This window comes from Kickxella alabastrina (assembly GCF_025024165.1).
Source record: "Kickxella alabastrina strain RSA 675 chromosome Unknown BX661scaffold_1, whole genome shotgun sequence".
NCBI classification, from domain to species: domain Eukaryota; kingdom Fungi; phylum Kickxellomycota; class Kickxellomycetes; order Kickxellales; family Kickxellaceae; genus Kickxella; species Kickxella alabastrina.
The window spans coordinates 279,127-297,144 of NW_026251472.1; the positions used below are offsets into that span (position 1 = coordinate 279,127).

Genomic DNA, 18,018 nt, shown 5'->3' on the forward strand with positions numbered 1-18,018 from the left:
TTGCTCATATCTGGTGACAATTGAATTTTAAATATCTGAGAGTAATAATTGTGACATGTAAACAAATTGACATGCTATAACCAATCAAAAAATATTTGCTATTTACGACTCGCCGAGGCTGAGCCACTTGTTGTACGCCTTTGTCGCGTCCTGGCGAACCAGCCGCTTGCGGTCATCGCGCGCAGCCGCCAACGCGCGCAGCACAGCCTTCCGCACAGTGTGCAAAACAGGGTACTGGTACTTCTCGGGCACAAGCGACAGCGCATCATTGGCCGCTCGACGAACCTCCACCGTATTCGCCGGATCATCCTGTGTCATGGACGCAACAAGCAGAGGAACAATGTCCGCGACCAACCAGTTTTGCAAAGTATCCGGGGATTCCAGAATAACCATAATGATAGTACGGATGCTAGCAGCCTTCAAGCTGCCGGCAGTCAAACGGATGGCAGAGAGCAGTAGGGGTACGATGCTCTCGATACCGTTCATCAGGACGCTCTTGGGCATATGTTTCACGGCATTAGTCAGGGCCACGAGGAGATTGGTCTTGACCTGATCATCAGTGGTGCTCTGGAATTTGGCTGTAATGGAGGGCACAACGGTAGCGTAGAAGCGCTGCTTCGAGAGAATGCGGAACACAGCGTGGGTTGCCGCGGTGACCGACCAGTCGTGTTCGCCGAGAATAATGCTGAATCCCTCGGCGGCAGCCACAGAATGAACAGAGGAGTGGGAGATTAGATCCAGGAGCCAGTGCACGCAGTCATAGCCATTCTTATCGTTGCAGCTGACCAGCGCGCGTGCCATCCAGTGGCGAAGAAGCACGGGCGAGACACTTTGAGAATTCAAATCACTCAACTCCGCCTGCCTCAGGATAACCTGTGTGAGCTCGCCGCGCCTCTTGACATCGCCTGTCTTGTTGATAACTGATGCGATGATCTCAAAGCCTGCGTCACGCTGCGTGATGCTGTCGGTGGCCAGACAGGCGGCCGCGAGGCTCTCGAGGAATGCGCCCAGGTTGTCGATCGGCAACTTGGTCTGCGGCCAGCACGAGCAGATGGCGGCGGAGAACAGCGGCAAAAGGCGGCAGAGTGCCGAGGTGGCTGGGGAGCTACCAGTCTGCAGAGCGGCAGCCTGGTACTGTGCAAACAAATCCACAAGGTACTGCTCCTGCGTCGCAGCCTCGAGCTTGCTGAACACCGAAACCGTGGTGCGGGCGATCTCCAGCACGAGCAGCGACAGAGCGTGCTCATCGACAGCAGCTGTCTTTTCAGCAAGACCGTAAACCCAGTCCGACAACGGCCTGACAACAAGGCTGATGAGCTCGGAGCACAGGTCCAGCGAATCTTTGGACACCACGACGGTCTCAACCATTTTGCGGATGGTTGATGTGGCTGCCAAACAATGCGGCGGAGCCAAGTTACCAGAGACAATGAGTGCCACGAGCCCTGCGAGCACAGGGGTAAGAACCTTGGGTGCGGAGACGCCAAGTGCACCCAGAGCGTTCAAAAGCCGGGAAACTTTGTGAGCGGCCACCATGTTGCCGCGCAGGGCTGCAAAGAACATGGGCAAGACGACGGTTTGGATTTGGCCAGAGTTTGACTGCGAAAGCTGGATCAAAAGATGCGTGCCCTCCTTGTTGATGTTCTCGTCCTCATTGCGCTCAATAGCCGCGCGAGCAAGGGTCTGCAGGGCAACGGCGGTTTCGTTCTCATTTAGGAAGCCAGGGAGCAGCGTGAGCAGCGTGATTCCCTTGAGGCGCACAATGTGCAAGAAGCTGTACTCTTTGTCCAGCGGGATCGATGTGTCCGGGCGGTAGATATTGAGCAGGTTGGTTTTCTCAGCATCCAGGCACTCGGCCTTCTTCTCGACGTCGCAGCTGGCGGAAAGCACGTAGTTGAGCACATCCATCAGTTCACGGCGCACCGTCAGAACATCGGCCGATTCCAGGCGCTCGATAATGATGGGCAGGACAGCGTCAGAGACCACCGAGCAGTTGTATGCGGATGACCGCGCGACGGACCGCAGGATCTTGCCTATCTGCTCGGGGTTCTTGACCCCATCGCCGGTCAGCTGAAACATGGCCTCCTTGAGGACGTAGTCTAGCGGGGAAGATGACTCTCCTATTTCGGTAATCTCGCTGGCAGCGGGCGCCGATGGTGAGATCACGGCGTATACGGCCTCCAGGGTCTCAAGCGCCGCGCTCACTACTTTCTCGTCCGCAGACATGACCACATCCTCGCGGATCTGCTCAACAAGCACCTCTAGCTCGCTCTTGAAAGCATCGGCAGAGAACTGGTGAGTACCAGCAGCTAGAGTCTCCAAGGCATCAATTTTGGCGCTCGTCGCCGTTGCTGTCGTCTTGTTGACCAGCGGCTTGACTGCCATCTTGCCAAAATGTGGCGAGCAAGTGATGGCTGCGCGCAGAGCGTTCTTCAGCGACTCGGGCGAGATGGCCGAGGGGTCACCGTCGCGGTGCTTGAATGTGATGGGGAAGTAGCAAAAGACAACCTCGAACAGGTCCTCTGCGTTGTTCCGGATATCCACGAGTGCGGCAATCTTGGGAACAATCTGGAAGGCGACGATCAAGGACCGCGGGTCCTTTTCACCATCTAGCAGCTGCGCAAAGCCCAAGACAAAGGCATCGCCCATCTGCTGCACCGCCCGCGGGTTGTTGGCCATGGCGAGCTCAATGAGCTGGTATGCGGCGCTGCGCGTCGAGTATTGGAAGCTCTGCACGTGTACCTCTTTGAACAATGCATTGAGCACGTCGGCAGTGAATTCATCGGTGAAGGTGGGTAGGCGCAAGAGAGCATTGATTGCTGTAAGCACCTGGGGAACGCATGTGGCATCGGAGAGGCGCGCACTGAAAAACTGGACCAGTCGGGAGATCGCCTGCGAAGGAATGGAAGTTTCGGGGAGATCGTTCAGGACATCGGAGAGTACATGCAGGCCTTTGCTGCGCCGGTTGGCTTCCTCGCTGGCCAAGTACTCCCCCAGTGCTTGGACCAGCTCGAGAAGCGAAATGTCGCCGTTGGTTATGCCTAAAATGAGTGTAACGGTTAAAGAACAGAACCAAGTCAGTCAAATTTAAACTTTATCTCTCCTATACCGCCTGTTTGCTTGTGAATTTGTTGCATTCATCCTTTGTTTCATTTGCTTTTGTGTACGTACGGGATACCAGGGCTTCACGGAACTCTGTGTTGTCGGCGTTGTCGCCGAGCCCAATTATATATGCGTCAACAAGCCGTTGTACGTCCATTTTTATTATCCGAGCGCCGCTGTTCTTTTAAGTCTAAAAAATATATATGTATTATACAGCAAAAATAAAGGTGTACGAAATACAGCAATAGTAGAAGAGGTTTATAATGACAAGAGAGCGAGTTACATGGGAAATGAATTGAGGTTTAACGCTGTTGCTTGTAACGGTATCGTGTTCTTCAAGGCCGAAAAGCGACAAGAAGCGTGCGCAGGATTTATTTTCCTGCGATTTTTTAGATTTCATGGCTCTGTGGCTCGGCTCAGTTTGGCATTTTTTTAAAACAAATTCACTCACTCTGGTAAATCCCGAGCCAGTTGTTTTATCTTGATTCGGCTCACTCAATCCCAATCACACACCTGCGAGGGGGCCCGCTTAATACGCATGCATGATCACCAACCCCCCAGCCTTCTTTCCATATGCAGCACAAAAAAATTGGTATTTTGGAGACGAGACGAGGCGAGCAAGTGGGGATTGTGAGTTTATCTTATCGCTACAAATATGTCTCTCTCTTCTTTCTAGCCTACTTTCTAAAGAGGGTCTCTCTTTGTATATTAACACTTTTATTATTTCTCTCATTAACTTGATAGTATCCAACCCATCATTCAAATAAAAAACTTGTAACCATGCCGTGCAAAGTTGTCCTTGCTGCTGAGGTTGCCTCTAACTACACGTAAGTACAAAATCCCCAAATACAATTCCACCCCTCCGTTTTGAAAGCAAAAACCCATCCTAGATCTTTATTTTTTTCCTACTTCATCCGGCCTAACATTATTTAGCTAATTACACCTCATCACCTCTCCCCCACCTTTTTCCGTTTTGTAGTTCTGAGATCAAGTCCGAGGTGAGCCAAAAGGAGACCAAGCCCAGGCTCGTTGGGTTCCTTGCCAACGATGATCCGTACGCAGAAAAATACGCACAGTCCTCCAGCAAGCACCTCGCCGAAGCCGGGCTCGACTTTGAGCTCCGCCAAGTACCACGCGAATCACTCGAATCCGCCATCCACGATGCCAACCAAGACCCGCAGGTAAGCGGCATCCTCGTATACTACCCAGTATACGGCGATGATCGCGACCAGCGGCTTCAAGACCTGGTTGATCCGACAAAGGACGTCGAGGGACTGAATGTCGTCTACAACGGCAAGCTCTATGGCAACGACAGGTACCTGGACGAGGAGAAAACCCGCAAAGCCATCCTGCCATGCACGCCCCTGGCTGTGGTCAAGGTGCTGGATCATATCGGCGTATATGACCATGGGTTGCCCTATGGCGACCACTTGCGCGGGAAAACCATCGCTGTGGTTAACCGCAGTGAGGTCGTCGGCAGGCCGCTGGCTGCGCTGCTGGCTAATGACGGAGCGAAGGTTTACTCGATCGATATTAATGACATCCAAATATACGCGCGCGAGCAGGGCGCGTCTATTAATAGCCATACGGCGACGGTAACTGATCTGAAGCCTGAGGACGTTATTCCACTGTGTGATGTGGTTATTACTGGAGTGCCGACTGCTGCGTATAAGCTGCCGACGAGGCTGCTGAAAAAGGGCGTGGTTGCGGTTAACTTTGCTAGTGTGCGTAATTTCGAGCCTGAGGTGAAGGACGTCGCGTCGATCTATGTGCCTTCGGTCGGCAAGGTCACTGTGTCTATGCTGCAGCGCAACCTCTTGCGCCTGTTCAACTACCAGCACTAAACAAAAATGAAACAATAATAGAGCTTTTGTTCTTTTGTTTAATTTTCTCATTTTTCTCATATTTTTTATAAATAAATGGATTTCTCAATAGCGGGGATATCAAAAGCCGACACACCCTTTTTTCTTCAAAAGTACGAAGTGACACTGCCAAAAATCTGGCGCGGGTTGCCATCGGCAACAACCCACTTCTGGGCCACCAGCGATTCGGTGACGGGCATCGACACGACGTTGGTTTTGTGGTAAAAGGCCATCAGCGCCCATGCCTCCTGCGCGGTCATGCGATCGACCTTGACGACATCGAACGGGACATCGGTCAGCGGCCTGGTGACTTTGGGGTCGCTGGCAACGTCGGGGTTGGCCAGGGGCACCATGGGCGGCGGGTTGAGTCTCTCCTTCAGATCCCTGGGCATAAACCGCACCTCGGAGTACGACGTGGCACCGATTGCCAAGCCGCTAGAAATCGCGCGAGAGCTGTCAAAGAAAGGCAGGAACGCACGCACCAGCCGCAGACGCTCAGCCGGCAACACAGCATCCTGCTGGTCCCTATACGCCGTGTTGCACCACAGCGTGTTGACGTTGTCCAGGGCAACAAGCAGAGGCACTTGCGTCTGCGCGCTGGCCATAGCGAGCAGCTGGTCCAGAGCATCGTGGGCCAGCGACGGCGTGTGAATACCAAAGCTCACCAAATCGGCCAGCGTCTGCTCGGCAGTCAGCGTCTTCTTTCCCAGGACAACCTCGCGGCCGAGCGCAACGCGCGCCAGAGCTTCCTTGCTCAGCATCAGGATGGACTTGAGCAGCTCCAAAGTCAGCTCATGCTGGACAAACAGCGAGCCCTCGTTGGCTGGCGCATATGGCCTGCTGGAGTTGACCCAGGGCAGGGTCGAGTGCGCGTACACCACAATATGGCCTTTCGCCGCCGCCACCGCTGCAAGCTTCATCAGCTCGGCGCTCTTCCCAGAGCCGTTCTTTCCATCGATGACCGTCGCCCGCTGTGCCGGCGCGCCCGTCAGCCGATCCACCAGCTGCTGCGTGATCCGGCGGTACAGCAGAGCCGGCCGCCCAAAGAGCTTAAAGTCCCGTCCGAGCGTTCCCGGGAAATGACCCTTGCCGATGCTCTGCAGCAGGGCGTCGTCGATCTGCATAAACTTGTTCACATGCGAGTCATTCGCCGTGTTGGCATTCAGCGTCGCGAGCTGGATGCGCGCCGGCTCAATGTAGTACGTCGGGTTGGCGTTGAGCAGGTTGACCGAGGTCGCTGTGCCCGATCGCAGCTTTTTGCCGCTGCCGCTGCTGCCGCCCTCCTTCTTTGTGAACGCCGTTGACTGTGTGCGATCGGCTACAGAGAACATTGATGCGCATATTTTTTGTTTGAATCTTGTGCTCTGGAATTTATAGAAACGTGTTATTTGGAGCAACAAGGCAAACAAATTTCTTTTGTTTCTTTTTCTTTACCTCCTTTCTTCTGAGTATGTGGCCGTGTGGTGGACAGCGAGCGGACTGCTGTTTCGGCGACCGCAAGGTTTTTGGCGCCTTGACGACAGACCGGGCAAAATGTGCGGCTCCAACAAACATTCTTTTTGTTTCGATCAAAAAAGAAAGGCCAATAACAAAAAGGAATAGAGGTGTGAGAAAATAGTAAAATTCTTTTGAAAGTTTATATTAAAAATATCGAATTGATAGTCAAAGCGAAAGAGAACAAAGAATTGAAAAAAGGACAATTGGGAGACGAGGGCGAACACACAGGGTTTTGTTACGAATGATCTAAAGAAAAGGATACAGGACCAACAAAATAAGCTTGCTGCTTATCACTACTATGCAAAACGACTTTTGCTTTTGATGGAAAAATCAATAATCAAAAATCAGATCAGCATTTTATTAGGCCAAAAAGTATCAGCTCGGGCATTGCATCAATTACGAGCCGAGCCAGTACACTGTGCCCTTTTTTAAGTTGCGACTCCCGTGACCCACAAAGGGAAATAATGCAAAGGGGCTGCTTTTTTGCTAAGGCTTACGGCCCGTTTCCATTGAGCAGCGGCATCCTCCTTTTTTGGTAACCGTGTTGTGTATTTCGTTTAGCTGCACTTGTACTTTTTATTTTTACCTTTATCTATTTTGCGTTACATTAGCCTTTATATTTTCAATTCAAGACTCATTTTCATTTTCACTTTAAAAAAGAACCATGGCAGGCGGCGACATAGGCGGCATATTCGGGTGGATGCTACTCCCGCCCTTCGCGGCAAAATGCACGCTCGTAGCGTTCCACTGGATCCTCCGGCGGTTTTCCCCACATCTGGTGCCACACCCAAACACAGCCAAGCACGCGCAGCACCAGCGGCTCTCGTACATATTCGTTATCCTCCTGTACCTCGGATATACTCTCTGGAGCACCGAAAAGGGCCTGGCGCCCAACTACTACACGATGTTCGGGCTGGACCCCGGAGCTACGCACCGCAGCAGCTGCGGTCGAACTTTCGGCGACTGTCGCTCGTGCTGCATCCTGACAAGAACCCCGGCAGCGAGGGGCTGTTTATCCACGTGCAGGGCGCCTACAAGGTGCTGGCCGACCCCATAATGCGCTTTGTCTATGACCGCGCCGGAGAAGCCGCGGTTGCGTGCGCGTCCTGCAAGTCCACAGGCGACTTTATTCTGGCAGCGCTGCCACGGCGGCTGGGCGTCTATCTGGTGTACATATTGGGAAGCATCGGCGTACAGGTCTTTGGCATTGGCGTCTACGGCACGTACTGGCGCTACTTGGCGATTGCCTGCTTCCTCGCCCTGGACGTCCTGATGATGACCCGGCTGACGGAGCCCGCGGTTATTCATGTCCTGCATTGGGTGATGCCCCGGCGCACCAGCTTTGAGATCGCCCAGGTGCTGCAGCAGGTCATGATGTGCTTTTTCATTGCGTTGAATCAGATCGGCCCGCACTTTATTCCGCAGGAGAAGAATGTGTCAACTGTGGTTCTGGCCAAGGAGCTGTTGGTGGGGCTGGAGGTGACCGATAAGGAGATTGTTGGCAGGGGCCGGAGGATCGTTGATATGTACAAGGGCACAGGGTTGGAGAGTGAGCTGGCTGCGGACTTTGGTGCTGAGATGAAACTAGGCATGACCATGGGTACGAGCAAGTCCTTTAGGACTGAGTATACCGAGAGGATGAACGACGAGCGCCAGAAAACAGTAAAGCCCGCGCCACAGCAGTAACTTTAGTGAAAGAGATGCATTTTGCGATAATACGTTGGTAAATAAAAGTGTTTTATAATTAATTTTGCTATTCAAAAAAGGAGATGAAATCAAAGTGCATTGAATAGATACACATATTTGTTCTCGCTCATTTTTTATTCTGGATACCTCTCGCAGCTAGGGACACAATCATTATAAAGGTCGTAGCCGTGCTATTAAAAAATTGTCCGATATGTTCCAAAAAATGATTTAACTTTTTCTTTTTTGTAAAACGGGAGACCAGGCGGAAATAAAATAAAAAAAGTCCCAGCGCACCCTTTCTGATTTCCCACACACGCGCAAATATATGCATTTTTGTTGGCTGCAAATCACTCATATGTTGCACTAAAGGACAATCTAAACTGGCAATGTGATACACGAACTGTCGGCTTTTTTTATTTTTGTGTGTGAGAAAGAGACGTGTGTGTGGGAACCAATTTCTCTTGATTGTTCGCTGTTCAAGAACATATCTCCCTTGTCTGCCTCCCAAATGATAGGTTGGCGGACGAGGTGAACAAACAAAGCAGAAAAACTAAACTAAGTTTTTTTTAATTGTTTTGACCACATGAGTCAAATGTTGGAATCGATGGGAAAATAAAAACATGAATAATTTAGCTCTTGAGCGGAGAATAAATCATCAACAATAGTGATAGATTGTATTACTATTGAACGGGTATAAAATGGTCAGCTGCATTCTCGTCGTTCACTTTTTTCAAAATTCCCCTCTTGATTCTACTCCTTTTCTGCTCCGTCTTCCCTTCTACTCTGCCAAGTAAAATAATAAACTAATAAGTCAACAAAGTTCCAAGACCAAACTACAAGACACATCTCCAATCTTTCTTTCCTACGCACAAGAACTGTAAACCTTTTGTTTTACCATCTCTATGACTTCCAGTGAAGCAAGCACCCAACCGACGGCCGCCGATCCGGCCGTTGAGTCCCACAAGTCTCCCAAGGAGGAAGAGTTCTCACCCCAGCAGCTCTACACCTCACGCGTCGTTCTGACAACCTACCCGTCGCAGCTAGGCATTGACCCGATCCCGCTCACCTGGGGCGCAGCCACCCCGGCCGAGCGCGGCCCCGTAGTGGTCTCCCGCCAACAAGACAGCTTTGGCAAGCGCAACGCCATCGGCGCCGGCGGTGGCTCCTACTGCATTTACCGCGCGCTCGCAGTGGCTATTGGGGCACTGTCACCGACGCACCGGCCGGACTTTGGTCTGACCGAGCCCACCCATATCATTGGGCCGTTCCCAGCATGGTCAGATCCCGAGAAGATTGTCTCGATGGATCCCTGGGGCCATGCTACTGTTGAGCACTACCACGAGCACCTTGAGAAGGGCATCGACGTGCGTCCGACCATCGCCATTACGCAGGCGCACATGAAGCTAGCTGAGATCGACGACGCCATTGCCAAGGGTATCCTGCATTGCGACGGCGACATCATCACCAAGGGTGGAGAGCTCAAGGTCGTCAAGGTGGCCTCGGAGCCCGTTTGGCACCTTCCGGGTGTCGCCAAGCGATTTGGTATTGGGGAATCGACCCTGCGCCGCGCACTGTTCGAGGACACCGGGGGCATGTACCCGGAGCTCATCACGCGGCCGGACCTTAAGGTCTTCCTGCCACCGATCGGCGGCCTCACCGTGTATATCTTCGGCGACCCCGCGCATATCTCGGATCCAACCAAACGCCTGACCATGCGCGTCCACGACGAGTGCAACGGTTCCGATGTCTTTGGATCCGACATCTGCACCTGCAAGCCCTACTTGATCTATTCGATCGAGGAGTGCGCGCGCGAGGCACAGAACGGTGGTGTCGGTGTCGTTGTTTATTTCCGCAAGGAAGGCAGGGCGCTTGGCGAAGTGACCAAGTACTTGGTGTATAATGCGCGCAAGCGCCAGGAAGGTGGCGACACTGCGGCGAATTACTTTAAGCGCACGGAGTTTGTTGCTGGCGTCAAGGATATGCGCTTCCAGGCGCTGATGCCGGATATCCTGCATTGGCTCGGTGTCTCGCGCATTGATCGCTTCATCTCCATGTCGAATATGAAATACGAGGCCATTGTAGAGTCTGGTATTGAGATTATTGAGCGTGTGTCTATCCCTGAAGAGAGAATGCCGGCGGACTCAAAAGTGGAGATTGAGGCCAAGATCGCAGATGGATACTTTACTACCGGTGCTGTGCCCACTGCTGATACCCTGGAGGCTGTCAAGGGTCGTAATTGGGACGAGATTGCACACTAATAGTATATTACTTTCCTTTTTCTGCATTAATCCCTTTTTTATTCCTTTTTTAATTTTTCAATATCATACTATTGTTGTACCAACGTTGATAATCAAAGAAATACGTTATGGCGGCTTTCGGCCCACTGTTACGATTTACAGAGTAAAACATCATTTAGGCTACTCAACTAATGTTTTAAGGTTATTTTTAGTACTGGAAAACTAAACGGTATGCAAAAGTATGCATACCCTAGCCTAGTGGTACCTGCTTAACAATAAAGTTGTTTGTAACGTTGGTAAAATCTGAAATTCTATTTGTTTTATGCAGACGAATTGGTAAGTCCAAAATACAATACAGCGCAAATTTACATTCATGTCTTGGCTTTAATTTTTTCCTTAACTCCTCTATAACACTCTCAACAGTTGTGCCTGATGAAACAGCAAACATGTCAACGTGTGGTGGACCCTGGGCTACATGTGGATGCTCGTAATTAGTAACCGATATGTTGTAATATGTCTGTTGTTCCATTTTTTGTTTTGCAAAATTGGTTTAGTTGCTGCTAAATATTGAATTGAAAACTATAATAATTCAAAGTGGTCAATGAATGAATAAGTAGGCATTCATATTATATACAAGTAAAAAAAGCCAAACGAGAAAATGGAGAAAATGAAAATTGGTTTATTATTTGGCGCATACCACGCGAGCACTGCAAAAAAGGTATAGAATTGGTTGCAAAACAAAAAATTATCATTATATAAAGAGTACATAATGCTGTCACTTGAAAAATAAACATCCACATGTCTGCCATAATAAAATCAATTAAAGTATACGCAATTCAACACAGTCAAACACCACATGCGCTGCTTTTTGTTCTTTATTTTTATTTTGTTTTATTTTTTAATTGCACGTACATTGTTTACATTGATTTTTATTAAAACATTTATTTATTAAAATAATGATATTCTGGAACTGTGCCATATAACATCATGACATTATTCCCCATGTTTAAAATAAAATAAAAAATGTGCCCACACAGTGATTGTTAAAAATAAACGTTTACCTGTGTGCAATTGGCATACCCACTTGCGCGGTCGTAATTTCTAACTATATGGACTAACATTGTGGCCATAAAATTGCACAAAAATCCGAATTAGTACTAGAAAATACATTGACATGTACAACAGTTGTGGCAGTCATTTCAGTCATCTGTAGTAGCAGTATACCAAACGCATTGTATTATTTACTTTGAATCTTTTAAACTACTTGTTTTATAACAAAATGGGGTGATTTATTTATTAATTCAGAAATTCTTATTAATTCATCCAAGCGATTTTGTGAGTCAATTTCATGAAATAACGCAAGTTCATATCCTTGATTAGATGAGAATATATTGGACATCTGCTTTAGCACAGTGCCAACAGTTGCGTTTGGTGAAAGCAGGAGATCCATAGGACAAGGTTTAGAAGAGCCAAGGGGATTGGATGAGCCATAGGTAAGATTTATTTGTATTTTTTTTGTATGTGACATTATAGCAAATTAGTTTAGTTAATAATTTGGTATTATATGCTTAGTTATATAATAATGTAAACAGGTGGGTTAGTAGGTATGCGCTATTTTCAAAAGTAATAATTTAAACATATTTGTGAGAAATGTTGGCTATTTATACTGTTTCAATTCGGCTGGGGGTGTTCCCGACATTCCCCTGTCGGGACCCTATGGCCACCCCCTCGCCAGGTTGCAACAAGGCAAATACTCCAGAATAAACAAATGAGAAAACTTTTTTAGTTAAAAACAATGTTTTTATTTGCTTTTGCTTGTTATACAAAGGTTCATAATGCACGTCACTTGAGAAATAAACATCCAAAATTTTCATTATGAGAGGGTTGGATTCATTATAAACAACTCGACCCAGTCAAGCACCACATGAGCCATTTTCCGCTATTTACTTTTATTGTATGCAAAAGTTTTTCTTCTTAATTATGCAATTTTAAACGATTAATATTTACATAGAAAGGTTGAATTAAATTTGATTTATGGCTTCATTTGGTATTTTATTCAATGTTATTTATTAATTTTAAGCTTTGGTTGCCATTTATGAAAATTATGCCAACACTTTTTTTATTATAATATCAATAAATCAGTAAACGACAAGGTTTTGTTAAAGTTTTATAAAGTACAAACATATGTGCGTGTACCATCCTGTTGCATTCATATAATTGTTAATAAACTAATTCAGTTTATTTTGTCTCATTGATGGTAAAAGTGTACGTCAGCATCACATCCCTTTTAAAATATATTGCTTTGTCAATGGGGTTTCACTACCAGATACGTTCTTTTTTGCTACTGCTTTGCGTACTGATGCTAGCTTTTAAATATAAAAAAGCAGAAACTTAATGATTTTTCCAAATTAATTCTGACAAATAAGAAAAAGAGGTCAATTAAAAAGCCATATAAAATATTTAATATTTTCCATGGTGGCCATATGTATCCTCATATGACCGAATCCCTGGAGCTGAGTTGCTGTTGTTCCTGCGATGCTGGCTTTTATGGCCCGGCATATTGTGTTGGTACTTGTCGTTGCGCTTGTTATCCCTGCTCTTCTTGTAGTCCCTGTAAAGCCATGCGGCTGCGGCCACGGCGGCAGTGGCGACGGCAGCAACTCTGATCTTCTACAAATTATATAATTAACCATAGATTTAGTACTGACATGTATTTTTTGTCAAAAACAATTAGTCATGTGGTGAAGGCAGAAGCAATGCACAAGCATGTACACCGTTCAAAAGTGGCATTATGTCTATAAAAAATCCGCTTTACTCGTTTTGTTTTTGCTCATAATAACAGCAATTGCAAGACCCTTTTCAAAAAAAAGTATTGCAAATATTTACTACAAAAAATACTTACGCTCACTTCTGGAGTATAGTCGGTTCCGTACAAGCCAGAGTAATTTGGATCAGGTTTCTTATAGAAGTGATCCTTGAAGTTACGTTCACCATCCTGTTGACCGTGATGCTGATACGCTGGTTGATCGTTATGGTTTGTATTGTATCCCTGGACATTATTAACCTTTTCACTGTGGTAATCGTCCTGTCTACCTTCTGTTGCAACCTGGTTGTAATGCTCATATGGGGGCAAATATTGAGAGCTTTGGCCGGCTCTTTGCTCTGGCTGGTATTCGGCGGCGTAGTAGCTGCTGTTTTCGCCAAGCGCTGGACGAGAGTTTCCGTAGGTGGACATGGTAAACAATGAAAGATATTATGTAGAAGCAAAAAATAAAACTGTAAGTGTAGAAATAATTTAATACAAAAGGAGAAAAGGAGAATAGGAGAGAAAAATAAAGGAAAAAGGGTCCAGCAGTTTTAATATAACAAATACAAGGATAAAATAAAATACCAACAAAAAATCACTTTCATTGGAAAAGCGAATGGTTTCTACGCTTATAAAAAAGTCACATTGCTCTAGAAATGAAGAATACACATTGACTGCTTGCTGACTGCAACTCTTTTTTCTCTCTTTTTCTCCTTCTTTCTCCTGTTTTTCATTAATGCGTAAAACAATGCGCCGCAAAAAAAACTCGTCTTGGGGTAAGAAAAATAATAGAAATAGTAAACAAGATACACAACAGAAAATTCCTCGTGATAGGATTTTCCAATGTCTATATTCCACTTGCTTGCTCTGTACAACAAATCGACTGAATGCGCATGGAATAAAGTATGAGGATGTGTATAATGATGTCACAACATAATGTTTTCAATACAAGTGATTTTCACTGTCATGTTGGCAAACAAACATATCCGTGGCTGGTGACGTAGAACTTTTTTTGTACATATTGCAGCCCAAACATATAAGAGCTTCAAATGTTTTGAGAGATAATTTTTGTCCGACCTTGAACCAACATCGACTCGTGCTCAGAATTATATGCACTCAAATGCACGTGGCTCAATTATGCAGAAAGACGTTGTGGCATAATGCTAAAGCAATTTTTACAGCTGTTTAGGTCTTGTACATGTATATATTTCAAATCGACATGGAATTAATCAATGAATTTATAAAATTCAATCGATGTTTTTTTCAGGTGATAGAATATGCGCCATACCATAACACTCATTTGTCGAGTGCAAAAAGATGGCCATCATCATCATCGGAGGGGGCAGGTGCACCACAAAGAAAAAACCAATATAATACATTCTTCCTTCATTTTTTTCTTATACATTCTACCCTTTTTATTTTTATTTCTCCTGATATGCCTTGTCTGCTCAAGATCAAGGTTGTCAGGGCGCGGTCACTGCCGGTCATGGACCGACAGTCATCCAAGGCTGACGCCTACGTCGAAATTCGGTTCGCCAACCAGTACCCGATGCGCACATCAATCGCACGTAGGACACTCGACCCCGTGTGGAACGAGAACTTTCGCTTGGAGATCAACGACGACGCGTACTTGCAAAACGAGCCCCTCGAGTTCCGGCTGTTGGACTACGACAGTATCACGTCAAATGATCTGATTGGTTCAGTGTACATTGATCTAAACTCACTGCTGACAGATGTGTTTGAGATTGACGAGCAGTACGCGCGCAGTATTGGCCAGAGCAGCACAAAGAGCATTTATGCGAATAGTGATACTGACAGTGACGATGATGAGGAGCAGGAGAAGAGGCATGAGCGAGAGCAAGGTCAGGAGCGTGTGGCCGAGGTGGATTCGTACAACGCAGCCACGGGTGCGAGCGGCGATGGGGGCGCTGATGGCAGAAACGCCTTGGCGGCGAGCATGAGGTCCGGGTATGGCGAAGCTCCGTCCAGGAACTCGTCCGAGTCCGACCACTCCTCGGACACCTCGCACGAGGGCTTCATCGGCGAAACAACAGGGGTGCCCAACACGTACACGCGCACACTCGGCGGATGGTTCCCCATCTACGACACAATGTGGGGGATCCGAGGCGAGCTCAAATGTCAGATCATCCTGCAGTACTTTGGCGACGTCAACCCGTTCAACAACTCATCAGCCGGCATCCAGGTGTTCTCTACGCCCTCGCCCTACCTGCCGCCGTCCATTCCCATCAAGACGCAGGGATTTATCAGCAGCATCGTAACGCATATTGACCCAGAGTACCATTGGACGGACAGCTTCCGAACGCCGCGGGCGTCGAACGAGGCACGTGTGCGCGTGCTGCACAAGATCACAGGAATTCTGAGAAGGCGCATGGGCAGGAAGGCGCTGGAGCTTGGCGCCAATGCCATTGTGGGCTACAGGCAGTGGTTTGACTTTGAGGAAGAGGAGAAGAGCATCACCGGGAGGGTAGTTGGCACCGCCGTGCAGATAGGCGGTGCGCACGCGGCGCTGGCCAGACGCCGCACGTCGTCGACAAATGAGTGTGCGGCGTTTCAAACCGCCGACGCAACAGCGCTGGTGCCGATCGGCGCAAGAGACTGCGGCGCCCAGCCGCTGACCGGCGAAACGCCCGATGCCAGCGGCGGAGCGACGGCGGCTATGGCCATGCGGAGCCGGCGGCCCAGCACGGCCACCGACAGGTCGGCGATCAGCGCCAACTCGGAGACGCGCGACGAGCACAACTCGGACTCCAGCAGCGTGATCACGCAATCAACTAGCAGCAGTCTGTCAACAAGCTCGCTGCAGAGTGCAGACAATGTGCGCAACCAAAAGTACGCGGATGCCTGCGAGATTCTGACGTTCAAGTCGTTCCCACCCGGCGTGATCCACCGCCTCGGCGGACTGGTGTCGGCGACATCGGTCAAACTGATTGAGAACGACCAGAGCCGCACCAGAGAGCTGTGGTTTGATGATTTGCGGGCCGAGATCAAGCACCACGCGCTGGCTATTGGCTGCTCGCACATTATCGGGTACACGGAGCAGGTGAGCATCCGCGAGGAGATCATCATTCTAATTGCGTACGGCACCGCGGCCGTGCTCGATCTGGACGGCGACCTGGAGAGCAAGCTAGCGGCTAAAGCCAGGCATACCGAGGAAAGCCCAATGGTCCGACCCGCTGATCAACAAGTCACGCCGCACACGCCCCATACGCCGCACAAGGCCCAGAGCCACGCGCACGCAGGCCACCGTGGGCACAACAACAGCACTGCCGACGACAGCGACGAGCACCACAAGAAGCCCCTGGGCTGCCGCATGGCGCACGCGTCGCACGACCGGCAGAAGCTGCCATACCCAATGCGTTTCTTCCGCTGCGGATTTTGCCAGAAGAAGGCGGTCCCGGAGATTCTGCTCACGACCATCGATATTCCGCTTGAGCTTGATGTGATCGACGGCGAGTCGTGCATGATCGAGGCGCACATCTGCCGGCCCGGGTCCAAGGTCGGCATGGCGAATGCGGTTGCAGTGCAGAGCGTCGTCAGGGTGCCGACAAACAGTGATCTCCCGGAGTCCAAGGCCAAGGCCAGTGGGGCGATGGCCGAAGAGGGCGAGCGTAAGCGGTGGTTTGGGCTGGGCAAGGGGCCCAATGCCGGGCCCGACAGCAAGCTCAGCGGCGAAGCGTACGCCGCGCACATCAGCGACGCGCTGCCGTTCATGCACTACGACCTGCACCGGCAGCTGCTGTACAAGCTCAGCGTGCATGGCATGAATGCGATTTTTGGGCTCAAGTACCAGTTTTCTATCGGCGAGGACATGATTATTGCTGTGGCCACAGGCACTGCAGTGTATGTCACGGGGCTGCCGACGCCCGGCCCGCTGCACATCAAGCGCAATATTGATGTGCTGGACGACGAGGACCGCTCGTTCATCCGCATCCAGGACCGCATCATGCGCCTGTCCAACGCCAACCGCCGCCGCCTGGACCACGCCTTCCGCAAGAAGCGCCGCGCGATGATCCGCCTGCGCGAGCAACAGCGGCAGCAACAGCAGCAGCAGCGTATTGGGCCGATGGGCCAGCGGGACACCAGCATCTCCAGCGTCCAGCACTCGCGGTCGGCGTCCAGAGTCATCGGCGGCGGGCGGAGCAAGCCCAGCATTGCCATGCTGGGAAAGCGCGAGAACCCCTCCGAGGACGCGCCCAGCCGTAGCCACAGCCACAGCCACAGCAGCCTCGGTGACGAGCCCGGCGGCAGAGCCGGCGCACTAGGGCGCAGTGCGCGTGGGGTGGACGGCAATGTTTTGCCGCTGTTGAAGACGCAGTCGGAGGTCAGCGACTCGTCGGAGTCGTCGGACTCTTCGTCTTCGACAAACTCACGCGCTCATCGTGCGGAGGCGCGGCGGCAAAGGAATATCAGGGCGCGCGTGGCCGTGCAGATCGACGATGACGCGGACGAGGACCTGATGGCGGCGCTGCTGGACATCCCGCTGCCGCCCTCGTTTCTCCTGTGCAATGTTGAGAGGCCGCCGCTGTTCCGCAAGTTCTTTGGCGCTGAGGGGAGCACAGACGGCTTTGAGCAGCCCTTCTGGGCCGGTCAGGAGCCGCTAGAGCTTTCTTCCTCCTCTTCTTCCTCCTCCTCGTCGTCTTCGTCAGAAGGCGCAGAGTCATCCGAATCGACGTCCAACTCAGACTCGGACTCGGATGACATTGACGCGGCGCGCAAGCACGCGCTGCACGACATGCGGCCGGATCAGATCCAGACGCTGGTTATGGTGAAGCGCAACACAGTCGATCCCTACAGCAAGCACCCGAACCGG

General features: G+C 49.8%; 7 protein-coding genes across 7 annotated transcripts; 3 read left to right on the top strand and 4 right to left on the bottom strand.

The window, feature by feature from the left end:
* Nucleotides 1-41: 41 nt before the first annotated feature.
* On the bottom strand, nt 42-3,382 carry BX661DRAFT_202319 (Dos2-interacting transcription regulator of RNA-Pol-II-domain-containing protein). Its single transcript, XM_051538502.1, has 2 exons — nt 3,169-3,382; nt 42-3,038 (listed from the first exon to the last, which is right to left on the bottom strand). The coding sequence occupies exons 1-2, from the start codon at nt 3,254-3,256 to the stop codon at nt 103-105; spliced, it is 3,024 nt and encodes a 1,007-aa protein (XP_051394895.1). The 5' UTR covers nt 3,257-3,382; the 3' UTR covers nt 42-102.
* Nucleotides 3,383-3,768: 386 nt separating this feature from the next.
* Nucleotides 3,769-5,040, top strand: BX661DRAFT_174971 (uncharacterized protein). Its single transcript, XM_051533957.1, has 2 exons — nt 3,769-3,926; nt 4,079-5,040. Exons 1-2 carry the CDS (start codon nt 3,880-3,882, stop codon nt 4,941-4,943), a joined length of 912 nt encoding a protein of 303 aa, XP_051394896.1. The 5' UTR covers nt 3,769-3,879; the 3' UTR covers nt 4,944-5,040.
* BX661DRAFT_174973 (mitochondrial ribosomal death-associated protein 3-domain-containing protein) lies at nt 4,975-6,418 on the bottom strand. The gene has a single exon (XM_051533958.1). It carries the CDS (start codon nt 6,290-6,292, stop codon nt 5,069-5,071), a length of 1,224 nt encoding a protein of 407 aa, XP_051394897.1. The 5' UTR covers nt 6,293-6,418; the 3' UTR covers nt 4,975-5,068.
* Nucleotides 6,419-6,960: 542 nt separating this feature from the next.
* Nucleotides 6,961-8,578, top strand: BX661DRAFT_174975 (uncharacterized protein). The gene is made up of 2 exons (XM_051533959.1): nt 6,961-7,364; nt 7,385-8,578. The coding sequence occupies exons 1-2, from the start codon at nt 7,123-7,125 to the stop codon at nt 8,142-8,144; spliced, it is 1,002 nt and encodes a 333-aa protein (XP_051394898.1). The 5' UTR covers nt 6,961-7,122; the 3' UTR covers nt 8,145-8,578.
* BX661DRAFT_1244 (uncharacterized protein) lies at nt 8,208-8,578 on the bottom strand. The gene has a single exon (XM_051532430.1). The coding sequence runs from the start codon at nt 8,497-8,499 to the stop codon at nt 8,272-8,274; it is 228 nt and encodes a 75-aa protein (XP_051394899.1). The 5' UTR covers nt 8,500-8,578; the 3' UTR covers nt 8,208-8,271.
* A 231-nt stretch (nt 8,579-8,809) lies between these two features.
* Nucleotides 8,810-10,486, top strand: BX661DRAFT_174976 (GTP cyclohydrolase N terminal-domain-containing protein). The gene has a single exon (XM_051533960.1). The coding sequence runs from the start codon at nt 9,047-9,049 to the stop codon at nt 10,400-10,402; it is 1,356 nt and encodes a 451-aa protein (XP_051394900.1). The 5' UTR covers nt 8,810-9,046; the 3' UTR covers nt 10,403-10,486.
* Nucleotides 10,487-12,774: 2,288 nt separating this feature from the next.
* On the bottom strand, nt 12,775-13,616 carry BX661DRAFT_221516 (uncharacterized protein; the record flags this gene model as incomplete). Its single annotated transcript, XM_051538836.1, has 2 exons — nt 12,775-13,008; nt 13,475-13,616. The coding sequence occupies 2 exons, from the start codon at nt 13,614-13,616 to the stop codon at nt 12,842-12,844; spliced, it is 309 nt and encodes a 102-aa protein (XP_051394901.1). The 3' UTR covers nt 12,775-12,841.
* Between the last annotated feature and the right edge of the window lie 4,402 nt (nt 13,617-18,018).

Bases quoted from the DNA above. Each gene is read 5' to 3' on its own strand.
- BX661DRAFT_174973 (XM_051533958.1), bottom strand. From the start codon at position 6,292: ATGTTCTCTGTAGCCGATCGCACACAGTCAACGGCGTTCACAAAGAAG.
- BX661DRAFT_202319 (XM_051538502.1), bottom strand. From the start codon at position 3,256: ATGGACGTACAACGGCTTGTTGACGCATATATAATTGGGCTCGGCGAC. The intron at 3,039-3,168 runs GTACGTACACAA...CACTCATTTTAG, and splicing joins CCGTGAAGCCCTGGTATCCC to GCATAACCAACGGCGACATT.
- BX661DRAFT_174975 (XM_051533959.1), top strand. From the start codon at position 7,123: ATGGCAGGCGGCGACATAGGCGGCATATTCGGGTGGATGCTACTCCCG.
- BX661DRAFT_1244 (XM_051532430.1), bottom strand. From the start codon at position 8,499: ATGAGTGATTTGCAGCCAACAAAAATGCATATATTTGCGCGTGTGTGG.
- BX661DRAFT_174971 (XM_051533957.1), top strand. From the start codon at position 3,880: ATGCCGTGCAAAGTTGTCCTTGCTGCTGAGGTTGCCTCTAACTACAC. The intron at 3,927-4,078 runs GTAAGTACAAAA...TCCGTTTTGTAG, and splicing joins GAGGTTGCCTCTAACTACAC to TTCTGAGATCAAGTCCGAGG.
- BX661DRAFT_174976 (XM_051533960.1), top strand. From the start codon at position 9,047: ATGACTTCCAGTGAAGCAAGCACCCAACCGACGGCCGCCGATCCGGCC.